The sequence below is a fragment of the Myotis myotis genome, unplaced genomic scaffold (genome assembly GCF_014108235.1).
Source record: "Myotis myotis isolate mMyoMyo1 unplaced genomic scaffold, mMyoMyo1.p scaffold_m19_p_11, whole genome shotgun sequence".
Taxonomy (NCBI): domain Eukaryota; kingdom Metazoa; phylum Chordata; class Mammalia; order Chiroptera; family Vespertilionidae; genus Myotis; species Myotis myotis.
The window spans coordinates 53,433,582-53,447,185 of NW_023416315.1; the positions used below are offsets into that span (position 1 = coordinate 53,433,582).

General features: G+C 36.9%; 1 protein-coding gene across 4 annotated transcripts in view; it reads left to right on the forward strand.

Annotated features, from left to right (window-relative positions):
• Positions 1-13,343, forward strand: part of BRAF (B-Raf proto-oncogene, serine/threonine kinase) — a 147,497-nt gene extending 134,154 nt beyond the window's left edge. For 2 of the 4 annotated variants that reach the window (XM_036328536.1, XM_036328538.1), the window contains 3 exons: positions 771-905; positions 4,900-5,053; positions 11,993-13,343. In XM_036328536.1, coding sequence (XP_036184429.1) covers positions 771-905; positions 4,900-5,053; positions 11,993-12,015 — 312 coding nt within the window. In that variant the 3' untranslated portion in view covers positions 12,016-13,343. Of the gene's footprint in view, positions 1-770; positions 906-1,486; positions 1,730-4,899; positions 5,054-11,992 lie in introns of those variants that run through there. The other 2 variants (XM_036328537.1, XM_036328540.1) reach the window with 2 other exon arrangements.
• The last annotated feature ends 261 nt before the right edge of the window (positions 13,344-13,604 follow it).

Genomic DNA, 13,604 nt, shown 5'->3' on the forward strand with positions numbered 1-13,604 from the left:
AATAACATAAAGTAGGATATCAAACTTGACTTTCTTAAAATTATCAGCTCTGCCCTATAACAAAGCGCTCTCTACCTCAGCCTCTAGTCTGCCCCTATTGGACCAGTTCCTCTAAGAGTAAAACCCCTCTTTCCTCCCTAAGTCACAAGACTCCTAACATCTGTCTCTGTCCACCTTCACAAGAGCCGAAAATTAAGAAATTAGAAAAATTACAAATCTCTGCACCCAGAGAAGACAAATCTTTTTACTTTTTAAACAGAAATTTAGTTCTTTCTGGAGGAGTCTCTGATTCTCAGATTTATATAACTATAAATGCCCCATTAGAGTTTCCTCACCAAAAGAGTTTAAAATGCTGATGTAAAAACTAAAAAGTTAACTTTGTTGGTTCCTGCTACATATATATACAGGGCTTAGTATGATGCCCAATAAATTATTTAAGTAGAAAAGAGGCACAATCTGGTCTGTGTTTTAGAATGATGATCTACCAGTGGAAAATAGATGGTATAAGGCAACTGGAGCGTGGGAGCAATTAGCGGATCTTAACAGTAGTCCAGGAGTCATGAAGATTTCAGTTTGCAGCCCATGAAGTATTGGCTCCCAGTTATATGTAGGCATCAGAGTATTAGCATTATGTTATTAAATTTTTTATTGAAGTGTAATGTGCATACAGAAAAGTACACGTCTTAAGTGCATAGCTTGTTGAATTTTCAATCTTTATGCCTTTTTCAACTAATTACAAGTTTTATGATTTGCCTATTTTTTCTTCCCAGATAATTTTTATGGTGGGACGAGGATATCTATCTCCAGATCTCAGTAAGGTACGAAGTAACTGTCCAAAAGCCATGAAGAGATTAATGGCAGAATGCCTAAAAAAGAAGAGAGATGAGAGACCACTCTTTCCCCAAGTAAGAAAAAACTTTGTTACCTAAAAGAACATGCTAATATTCAAATGCAGATTTTTTAAGCACTTTTTAGAGCACACAGTTTGTATTTCATGGGTTTGGATCCCATGTGATTATGTGCAGACTCCAAATAAGTAAACACAGAGATGATTTCATAAAGGTTGAACAGCGGCACACCTAAAAACTTGGGAACCTAGTTCACACTATTCAGAAAGACTTGATTTTTGTCTAACCATTCTCAAATGTTTTGGTCTCACAACCCTTTTACACACTTCAAAATTATTAAAGATCCCACCCCCACCCCCCACCCCCGCCCAAAGAGCTTTTCTATATAGTAATTACAATTTTAAAATTTAAAACTATGTTTTCAACTAAGTTTTTAAAATACTTATAAATTTATTTAAACATAATAAAAACTGTTACAGGTTAAATAATGTTTTTATGAAAAGTAATTATGTTTTCCAAAACCAAAAAAAAAAAATGAGTAACATTGTTTTACATTTTTTGCAAATCTGAAAAAAAGAAAAAGACAGCTGGATTTTCTGGTTTGCATTCATTATGATACAATATCTTATATCATGTAGCCTCTGAAAACTCCACTTAACACGGCTAAAATAATGACAGTGCCTGGCTGATATCACTCGGGGTTCAGCGCACCAGCCTGCACAACGAAGGGTCATGGATTCAATTCCCAGTCAAGGGGCATGTACCTGGATTACAGGTTCAATCTCTGAACTGTACAGGAGGCACCCAGTCGATGAGTCTCTCACATCGATGTTTCCTCCTCCCCCTCTCTCTTTCTCTCATTCTCTTTCTCCTTTTCTTCTCCCCTTTCTCCCCCCCGCCTTCCACTCTCTCTGAAAATCAATGAGAAAAATATCCTCAGGTGAGGATTAATTAAAAAAATAAAACAATGACAGTAATAGAGGCAAATAATATCTTAGTTTATGATGAAAATCGTTTTTCCACAAACCACACTTTGAGAATTGCTACTTTAATTTTTTTGATGGTAAAATAAACAGATTCCAAACTTCCCTTTAGTACTAGGCCTTTTTGAGGGGCATTTCCACCTGGGGCTAAAGGAAATAGCAGCTATCAGCACTGGCTGCCTTTCTCTGATTTTTGGAAATTTTCCATTGCTTTTTACCTGTTTATGCTGTAAGGCTAAAACCCTTAAGTTAATGATCTTTCAATAAGCCTCACAAACTGGAACTAATTACCTGAATAAGCTTAGAAAGTTAGTTGTAGTAGATACTGTAACAGCATCCCACTGGCAGTGTTTTATGATGCTTAGGAAGTTCCTGGCAACACTGTATAAATGTGTCTCAATCAATCAAAATACAGTTTTCAAATAGAAGTACTAATTCCCACAGTTACTCAGCTACCATAATTACCGAGTTGGTCCTTTTTAAACCTATGCTTTTGAGTACCCAGCCCTAACTGAGTTTCTTAGACAAAGGCCACTGTTACAGGAATGAGTGAATCTTTAATCCCCATCTCAAGAATTAAAGATGGAATTTATAGTTTTATCAAATCTCTCAGGGGCCGTCTCAGAGCAGGGAGGGGATGCTAACTAGTTGGCTGGATAGATACATGTTTTACAAATTGGAATTCTAAATTACTCTTCTTTTGAGGAAGAGTTGTGTGTGTGTGTGTGTGTGTGTGTGTGTGTGTTTACCCAGAAAATCACTGCTTTAAGAATATCAAAGTAAAGTCCATATTGTTGGCCAGTGTCAGCAGGACCCCACACCATCTTCTTTTCACATCCCAGGTGCTAGAGTTTGCTATTTAACACGGTTGATATACGTTCACAATGCAAATTATATACTTAGGCCCACTTTCTTAAAAAGTATTTAAAGTATTAAGATGTCTGTATTCCTAAATATAAATAACATTTCATTATTTTCATGGTATCAAAAAATGAAATGCATACATGAATTTTCCAGATTATTGAAGCCCCTTTTAAGTACTGTTTTTTTAGTTTTCATTAGAGGATCTCTTTTCACACTGTACACAAACATAAATTTCAAGTAGCTAAAGATTTACATGTTAAAAACAAAACTATAAAAAAATGAAATCATTTTTATAACCTTGAGGTAGTAGGAAAGGCTTTCCTAAGTAAGAGACAAAATCCAGAAGTTATAAAGGAGAAGATTAGCAGGTATGACTCCATTAAAAGATTTTAAACTTTTATATAGTAAAAATAATATTGAAAGATAAACACAGAGAAAAATAATTATAACATGTATAACAAAGGTTAAATATTTATAGTATACAAAAGGCTCCTTCAGTCTTACCTAATAATAGATAAACATGTAAATTGACCGTACCTTTGCTAACCAGCCAATCAGGAGAGTATGCAAATTAACCCAACAAAGATGGCAGTTAATTTGCATACGTAGGCTCCAAGCAGCTTAGTGAAGCCTGACGGCTCCAGGGCCAGCTCCAGCTGGAGCCCGGCCAGAGCGGAGGCCTGGGTCCTGGGTGCCAGAGGCAAACCAGTGCCAGCAGCCAAGGGAAGGGAAGGCCTATTGCATGAATCTCTTCGTGCAACAGGCCTCTAGTCAATAAATAAAAGATAATCAATAGAAAATAAGCAGAGGATATGAACTGACAATTCACAAAAGAAATACAAATGGTAAATGAACTTAGGACTATAAGAGTTCAGTGATAGTAGTTAAAATGCAGAGTAATACAATAGTGAAATCTGTTTTTTTTTTTATTTTTGCCCTTAATTGGCAATAGCCAGTATGGGGCACAGTGTTGGGAAAGGGGAAGAGCCTCCCTTTTAAGTTTAACAGTGTTAGTGCATGTAAATTGGTTAGGACTTTTGAAAGGACTTGGTAAAATCCATAAGCTTAAATTACATATACCCTTTGCTTTGATAATTCCACTCGTAAAAACCTGTACTACAGAACCTGCTTCCACAAGTATTCAGATATGTACAAGAATGTTTATGCAGTGTTAAAGGGAAAAGTAAAGACATAAAGGTCAAGGTAGGCTCTGCAGATGGCATGCATATCAATAAGGGAACAAGCAACACAGAAAAATGTGTGACACTACTTTAAATGCTGGTGGGTGTGAGGGTGGGCTCTGTTTACATATGTGCATGTTTATGCATAAGAAAGGTCCTGAAGAAAGTATAGACTCTTTAACAGTGGTTACCCCTGGAAGGTAAAATTTATACTTTTCCATATTATTTGAATTTTTATTTGTGTGATATGCTTATAATTTTTTTACATATTTTTATTGATTTCAGAGAGGAATGGAGAGGGAGAAAGATAGATACATCAATGATGAGAAAGAATCATTGATTGGCTGCCTCCTGCATGCCCTTTGCAGGCTGACGCTCTATCCACTGAGCCAAACAAGCCAGGGAGATATGCTTGTAATTTAAAAAAAAAAAAAAAAATTATAACATTGCTATTTCTTTACCTTTATGCTAACTATTATACAGATTATAGTTTAATTTTAAATAGTTAGGCCCAGTCTGTGTGGCTCAGTGGTTGAGCGTCAACCTATGAACCAGGAGGTTAAAGGTTTGATTCCCTGTCAGGGCACATGCCTGGGTTGCAGGCTCAATCCCCAGTAGGGGGCGTGGAGGAGGCAGCTGATCAATGATTCTCTCTCATCTTTGATGTTTCTATCTCTCTTCTCCTCTGAAATCAATAAAAATATATTTTTTAAGATTTTTGGTAGCTCAGAAAATAACAGTAGTAATAATAATAGCTTCTAAAGTTTTATTGAGTACTTATTATATACCAGGCATTGTACTAAGCCCTTTATATATGTCTCATATTTATGTACATACATTACCACACTGTATGCCTTGAAAAGTCATAACTTGTTTCTTTATACCTTAAAATATGTTGAATGTCTATGTATGATTTTAGATGCTTTCCTGTAAAGAATGATGAGGGTCTTGAAGATTAATACCACCTAGATTTTCATTCTTCTTTCTTTCTTTCTTTTTCTTGTTTGTTTTTTTTTTTTTTAGATTCTCGCCTCTATTGAGCTGTTGGCCCGCTCATTGCCAAAAATTCACCGCAGTGCATCAGAACCCTCCTTGAATCGGGCTGGCTTCCAAACAGAGGATTTTAGTCTATATGCTTGTGCTTCTCCAAAAACACCCATCCAGGCAGGGGGATATGGTGCGTTTCCTGTCCACTGAAACAGATTAATGTGTGAGAGGGTGTAGGTGGGTAGGCACAAAGGAAAATGAACATAAGTGTGCTTATATATTTGTTAAATTGAATACAGTTTTTTTAAGGTAAGCCAAAGAACACTTACGTGTTTAAAAACTGGATGTAATTTTTTCCCCCATCTAAAATTCACACTTAGCATTGGGTTTTCAATTTGCAAGGGTTTAAAATGCAGACATTGCTAAAAATGTGCAAAGCCTTTTCCAGATGCTTTATTTCCTATTCCAAGTTTGTTTTGTTTACTTGGTTATTCTAATTATTAAACTTCAATTAAACTTTTCCCATGCACCTTTTGTCATTAGCTACTGCCCATCTGTTAGGGTTTCCCAAGAACAACAGCACTCCTGTGCACGTGTGTGCAGGTGGGAGGTTGACAGTAGGGTTAGCCTGTGTCAAGTTAGGCAGACCAGACAGATCGCATTCAGGAAGTCACTAAAAATTCATGTTTGTTTTTATTCTTAATATTTTTTCTGTAACTATTTCTTTTTCTTACAATTTGGAAAGTGTGAATGTCCTTTATTCCCTTAAAGCAATATACTAAATCAAATTTCTTTTTATAAATTATGGGTGCAGGTAACTATAGCTGTTGCTTAGGAGTGGCATGCTTAACATGAGTAACATGGTTTAACTTTGCATCTTTAGTGGGGAAATGTTATAAGTTGGAGTTCTCTATTGATATTTCTTTATATATTAAGGATATCTTACATAGAAGCCTAATTTCCTTACAAATGCACTGCCTCCTTCCCCCAAAAGCTTCACAGAATCCAGTGAAAACTCTTAGGTTTGTTTTTCTTTCAGATATCTTTGTTTGCCAAACACCTGGTAATGGATTTTTTTTTTAATTGTTACTTTAAATTATCTTACCTCTTGTGGTGCCTGTTTTAGCAGTCACCATATCCATGGGTCTCATAAACTTCTTGCGTTCCTTATATTCTTTGCCCAGCAATTCTACTTATTATGAAAGAATGCCATTCTTTTTGTGTGTTTTCCATGGTATGGAGTATTTGTTAGCGCTTTCTCATGCTTACACTGTCTTGTGTAGACAATGACTGTAATGTGGCAGTCAGTATATTCTCACCGTGAACCATAATTTTACTGGGAAGCAGCATTGCTGTCCTCTTATCAAAGAAATTGACATCTCTGCTTCAGAGTCAGCCTAGGGACCAACGCCAGCCTCCTCAATACATCTTTATTCAAATTGAATTTGTACTGATTTTTTTTTTAAATATTTTTTAAAATATATTTCTTTATTGATTTCACAGAGAGAGATAGAAACAGTGATGAGAGAGAATCATTGATTGGCTGCCTCCTGCACACCCCGCACTGGGGAGCGAGCCCACAACCCAGGTATGTGCCCTTGGCTGGAATCGAACCTGGGACCCTTCAGTCTGAAGGCTGACACTCTATCCACTGAGCCAAACCGGCTAGGGACTGCATTTTTAAATATAGGTGACAGTTCAAAGTTATTCAGGCACACAGACAACATCTGCCTAAATGCTATCCTTTGAAGCCAGTAAAGAAAATTGGAAAGACATTAATAATAACGTAGTTTTTAAGTACCAGAACTTTTTCAAATACTTTTTGTATTTGCATAAGTTAGATTTCATCCAGGAAAACCACTCAGTGATAAGTATGGCATACCTTTTGCTCCTCATTTGGATAGCTTCAGTAAGTAATGTCATTCATGTTTTTAGAAATTGATTCATGGTTTTTAGTTTAGGCAAGAGTAGTGAAAAAGAAGTTTCTCATATTTTAAAGAATAAGAAAGACAGGATAATGTAACATGTTGGAAAACATCAAAGTGCATGATTTCTACGTCCTTATTAGTAACTATTAAGTGGAGTTTTATTCACAAATGGAATAGCAAGCAAGTAGCTAACCGTTTTAACAAAGTTGACTTGCTGTATGGAATGCTCAAAGACTTGGGCATTTTGAGGCACAAGAGTCAAAGGGTCTTTTTATTGATAGAGCTGTTTCTGTAATCCTCCAGTGCACTTGCTTCACTTTTATCTTTCTTTCCTTGTACACTCTCTTTTTTCCTCTTAACATTAACCACCTGAACAGTCCCCACCATCTCCTTTCTTTCCTTTCCTCCTTTGTCAGTCTCCTTTGCCAGAGGGCATTCAGTGCTAAACTCCTAGAACTGCTGTCCCATAAACATTGAAACATGCCTTCAAACGGTCTCATAGTAACTCTTCTTTCCAAATGGGGCCCACTGGGAACGTTAGTGGAAGAACATTAAAAATAGCAGGTGAGATGTTTAGATAACATGGATCTGGAAAAATAGGAAGCATTAGAATGATATATGGTAGTTTACCTTTCTGTTGTTTGTTTTATACTAAGTTTTTAGATATAGTCTCCGAATAAAGAAAAACATTATTTTCCTGACCCTGTGTAAAGGTAATCACTTTAACTAGTTAATCACAACAAAAGGACATTCATTCTCTTATAACTGACTTCTTCCCTAAAATCCAGGACCTCAGATGTTTTCATTAACGTTGGTTTCCTTCTTCAGGAGGCAGCCTTTTCATAAAATTTGTTTCACATTTTAGAAGTTTTACTAGTCAATGATGAGGAATGAGATTTGTCTTCTTGATTTTAAGTAGTTTAGGTATCATAGCATCTAATCAACTGTTTCAGGTTTATTTTCTGATATTACAATATGGTACTAGCCATTTAAATACTGAGTCAGTAGTTAAAATCATCCTCTCGAAATAGTAACTATTTAACACACCAGCTTACATGGCCTTTCTCTCAAGGTGACCGCTCTCAATTTAAGGAAATGATCTGCTTTTCTTTTTTTTAAATACAGTATTATGAATATGGGTACTTCATGACTAAAGCATTTCACCAATCATAGGCTTATTTAATTGAGAATTATTGAGCATTTCTATGGCACTTCAGTGTGTCTATGCCAGAATGTTCCTCTTTTTTTTTTTTAATATATTTCATTGACTTTTTACAGAGAAAAAGGGAGAGAGATAGTTACAAACATCGATGAGAGAGAAACATCGATCAGCTGCCTCCTGCACACCCCCTACTGGGGATGTGCCCGCAACCAAGGTACATGCCCTTGGCCGGAATCAAGCCTGGGACCCTTAAGTCCTCAGGCTGACGCTCTATCCACTGAGCCAAACCAGTCAGAGCAAGAATGTTCCTCATTTTTTTGAAACTGCCTTGAAAGGTCACCACAAAGAAAGAATGGGGCTTATTCTGGTGATAATGACTGCCCCCCTCTATCTGAAGCAGTGATTGATTTGTGTACAAAATAACATTATTAGATTTTTCATAGCATATTTTCTTTTTTTTAAAATTTTAGATTCTTATTTTATTTTTATATACTTTATTGATTTTTTACAGAGAGGAAGGGAGAGGGGATAGAGAGTTAGAAACATCGATGAGAGAGAAACATCGATCAGCTGCCTCTTGCACACCTACTGGGGATGTGCCCGCAACCAAGGTACATGCCCTTGGCCGGAATCGAACCTGGAACCTTTCAGTCCGCAGGCTGACGCTCTATCCACTGAGCCAAACCGGTTAGGGCTTCATAGCATATTTTCTCTTTAAGGGGAATTTTTATAAAATTATATGTATAACAGCCACTGAAAAATGCATTCAATTCTGGAATAAAATGTAGTGATTTAATAATATCTTAAAACTAGTTAATAAAATTCTTAGTTTTCAAATAAACCATGATATTTGAAGTGTCTAAAATCACAGGGTCTTCCCAATTGTTCTCTGCCCTATCCCTAATAAAGTCGAATAGAAAATAGAGCTTAGCTGCTTCTCATCCAGAAAGGAGGTGTTTGTTTGTTGTAAGCTTTATTTTGGCCTCTGATTGATTTTTCAGTTAATAATATACTGAGATTTATTTTTTTTTAATCAGAGTATCTGGATATTTCACTTCAAATAACTTCAGACAAGCAGAGTTGATTCTTATTTCAAATAAAATAAGTCAGGAGATGGGATAATAATAGAGATTGCCAGGTAATGCAGGAAAGACTAAGCAAGAAAAGATTTTTTTTTTTCCCCAAAACAGATCCATTACCTGTTACCCTCATCTTTTTCTTAAATTTCTCTGTGATTTCAGGGACATATATAGAAAGAGTTTATTGATCCCTAAACTCGAAGTTCTTTTTGTGCTTGTCTTTTTCTCGAGCTGAAGCCTGAGCATGAAAAGAATTACATTCCATTAAAAGCAGTGACTCGGGTGGGATGATCAGTAGTGGTCGCCTTACTGCTATTCTGTTTCCACTGTGTTGGTAAGAGTTTGTACGTTTGGGGTGTTTTGGATATTTTTATTTTTAAGGCTAATGTTTAGGTTTATGGAGTAGAACACTCTTCAACAAAATGGAGTGTCTGATTGTAATAATGAGTAAGAAACATTGAAGACTTTTTCCAGGTTATATTTTAATGTAGTATCTAAGATTTGGCATAAAGTTGTCATTTTCTGATATTCTCACTTAATAGATGAATTCTAGCATTTTTATGAAGATTTTCTGTTAAATAAATCTTGTTTTTACATTGGCTTCCTACAGTGCCTACTCATAAGAATGTTGAAAATTGCTTTTAAGAAATATGTTAAAATACTGGGGGGGGGAAGCAATCTTAAAACTATAAGGTACTCAAACCATAATGAGAATGTTTATATATTTCTTGAGTCTCTATTAACATAATATCCTCCTATGGTTATGCTCTAAATGTTTTACTCTCCAAGGTCTTAGTACTTTGGCTATTTTTTTAATCAGTGCCTAACTTCCTATTCCTTTTAAATTTAAGTATGAAGTAATAATTCTTTTACTCTTCCTTGATCTTTTGACTCACAGTACCTTGGCTGATTGTTTGTTAAAAGAAATCTTTAGATGGAAAGAGATAGTATCACTACCTGCAGCCCAGTTAGTAGCTGTATTCAGAATGGGAAAACAAATTATTAATTATTGAAAATTGTTTAGGGGCTTGTTAATTGTTAAGACCCTGGACTTTGGAGTCAGCACCTGGCTTTGCATTCCAACTCTGCCATTTTCTAGCTGTGAGATCTTGGGCAAGTTACTTAATCAAACCCCAGTTTGTTCCTTTGTAAAATGAAGAGAAGTAATAGCACCTGCCTCGTAGAGTTATTAGGAGGATCAGATGCAAACATATATAAGGTATTCAGTGACCTCACTGATATATAACAGGCACTCAACTAGTTGCTAATATTAACAACATATAATCTCAGTGTTCAGTCAGCCATTGGCAATCTGTTGGTTGTTGGAATATGCCAGTATTCTCTAGTAAGCAGAATCTAATAGCAATCAGAAAATGAGTAGGTTACTTTTGGATTAAACAGTTTATTCATATAAGTGAATACACTATTCACTTATAGTATATAAGTGAATCCTCCTCAGAAGCTGCTATTACTGAAAAATGATGTTAAGGCTGACTAAATTCTGATAGTTCTCAGTTATTAACCAACCCCCAGAAATTAACTATCCTATATAATAAAAGCCTAATATGCTGTCTGGTCACCCAGTTGGCCATTCAACCAATCAAAGTGTAATATGCTAATGATATGCTAAGGCAGCTCAACTACTCACTATGATGTGCACTGACCATCAGGGGGCAGACACTCAACGCAGGAGCTGCCCCCTTGTGGTCAGTGCGCTCCCGCAGGGGGAGTGCTGCTCAGCCAGAAGCCTGGCTCATGGCTGATGAGCACAGAGGCAGTGGCGGGAGTCTCTCCTCCCTCCTGGGAAGCACTAAGGATGTCTGACTGCCAGCTTAGGCCCACTTCCCATGGGAACTGTCAGTCAAACATCCCCTGAGGGCTACCGGATTGTGCAAGAATGCAGGCCAGGCTGAGGGACTCTCCCCCCACACACACATGAATTTCGTGCACCAGGCCTCTAATAGTGTATATAATAGAGGAACCAACCTCTACTTATAAGTAGAAGCTGTGGACAAAGCGGTAGGTGAATAATGGCCCTTCTATGAAGCCCCCAAACTTAGTAAGCTAAAGGAGTGTCGTACCTCAAACAGACATCATGGTTTCAAGAATTCTTATGCTGAGAATGATGTCCAGTGACATGTGCCTATGTGTAATTTATTGGTAGTTTAAAAGGTGAAATGAACTAGAAGATGAGGGTCGGGCTTTCTTTCCTGCTGTCAGATGTGTAATGTGTACAAATCATTTGACCTCTTAATTTTATCTTTTGCAAATGAGGATAATTTTTGCTTCTTCCTTTCTAATAGTGGCATTATAATGGAAATGAGTTGATAATTCAGGGGCAAACCAACCCTACTATTTTATAATCCATTTCGGAGATATATTGTTCATTGGAACTGTTTTCAGCTTGATTAGAACCATAGCATGTAAAATCCAACTAGGAAATTATCTGCAGACATGATATTTAACCCATTGTACGCCATAAGCATCGATAGAAGCAAGCGGCGGGCCTTCCCCATAGGCCACGTGCATCTATAAAAAGAAATGTTTTCCTTAAGTAGCAGCCCTGACCAACTTTAAAAGTTATTTTTCGTGAGAATTTTCAGCTGAAAATATTCAAGAACACCCGAATTGTAATATATTTATTTTTATAATATTCATTGCAAATTGATTTTTTAATTCAAAATATTGTGGGGTGTGGAATGGTTTCCGTTTTGAACGCATGGCAGTTAACTGATTAATTGATCCATAGTCTGTCTACTATGCAAGTTGTCTTCCTTCATGGGTTTCAACCATTTTTGCTTTTTAAATTAATGATGATGTTGCTAGATTTGTAATAGACAGACAGCTAGTCACCTTTCAGTGAGGTTTCAGTGAGGCTTATCTCTGTGTCTAGGTTAATTAAGAAACCTAGGTTAATTAAGGTAACTTTTTTAAAATTAGCTCTTGTCCTCCCTCTACAGGAGAATTTGCAGCCTTCAAGTAGCCACACCATCATGGCAGCATCTACTCTTATTTCTTAAGTCTTGTGTTCGTACAGTTTGTTAACATCAAACACAGTTCTGTTCCTCAGATCCTTTTTTAAAGAAATGAAATTTTCAATTCATAAGCTGATGTGGAACAGAATGGAAATTCCCATCCAAGAAAAGAGGGAAGAATGTTTTAGGAACCAGAATTCTCTGCTGCCAGTGTTTCTTCTTCAACACAAACACCACGTGCATACAAGTCTGCCCAGTCCCAGGAAGACGAGAGACCCTGAGTTCTGGCCTTTTGATGGTCAGGCATGATGGAAAGACACTGCTGCTACAGCTTGGGAGATTGGCTCTGGAGTCTGCCGGTCGACTGTGCCCTTCTAACCACCAGATCAATGTGTGGCTGATCATCTGATGGGGCAGTTGCAATCACCAAGCATCGTTCTCTTTCCTGTTCTGGGAGTCTGTTGTGGAGCTCTTTCCCCTAGCCACCACTGGTTCATTTCTGAGGGACGGAACAAAAATGCAGCATGCCCTACCTGTGTGATGCACGTTCAGTCCTTGACTCATTTTTATCAAAATGAAGCTATTTTATTTAAGTGGAGGATGAGAGGGAGACAGAGCTACGTTTTGGTGCAGAGGAAAAGGGAATGCTGCATCTTTTTCCTGACCTCCTGGGTTTCTGGCCTTCTGTTTCCTTCCTTGCTCACTGAGGGTGTCTGCCTACCCACGCAGGCTGGAAAGTGCTGGCACACATTGTCTTCTTTGTTCATTGGGTCCAGCAATGAAGAGAAGTGTCTGGGGGTTTTTTCCCTCCACAATATAGCAAGTTCTCAGGAAAATCTTCCTCCTAAGCTCTTCCAGTCACCAAGTACTTATGTGGCTACTTTGCCTAAGGCACAAAAATGCCATGGTGGTATTTAGTTAAAAGCCTACAGAACTGCTTGATAACAGTTTTGAATGTGAGACATTTATATAATTTAAATGTAAGGTACAAGTTTTAATTTCTGAGTTTCTTCTATTATATTTTTATTAAAAAAATAATTTTCAGATTTAATTGAATTGGAATAAAACACTTCCCATTAGAATTATATATCCTGAAAAATTGTATTTTTGTTATATAAACAACTTTTAAAGAAAAATCATCATCCTTCCTCTACCTAAACATGGGGAGTCTTAGCATATGACAGATATTTATAATTTTTAAATTAATGGTACTTGCTGGATCCACACTAACATCTTTGCTAATATCTCATTGTTTCTTCCAGTTTACTCTTACACTACATCCTCATTTTCTTTTACCTAGAATATGCAACCTAAAATAAAAATGGTGGTGTCTCCATTCATTCTTCTTTTTCCTTTTTTCCCAAGCCTGGTCTTCAAAAGGTTGGGTAATTTGGCAGCTGAGTTCCCCAAGCAGATAATAGAGCAATTTTAGGTGTATTGGGACTGAGAGAGTATGTGTGAAGCTAACGTCAATTGTTTTTACAGAAAGAGCTGCTGTGATATTAAGAACCTCATTCCTTATCTTTATATAAACGGAAAATATAACCTAGCCATAGCTTCCTTTGGCATTTACTAAAGAGTGGTGTAGGTCACGGTA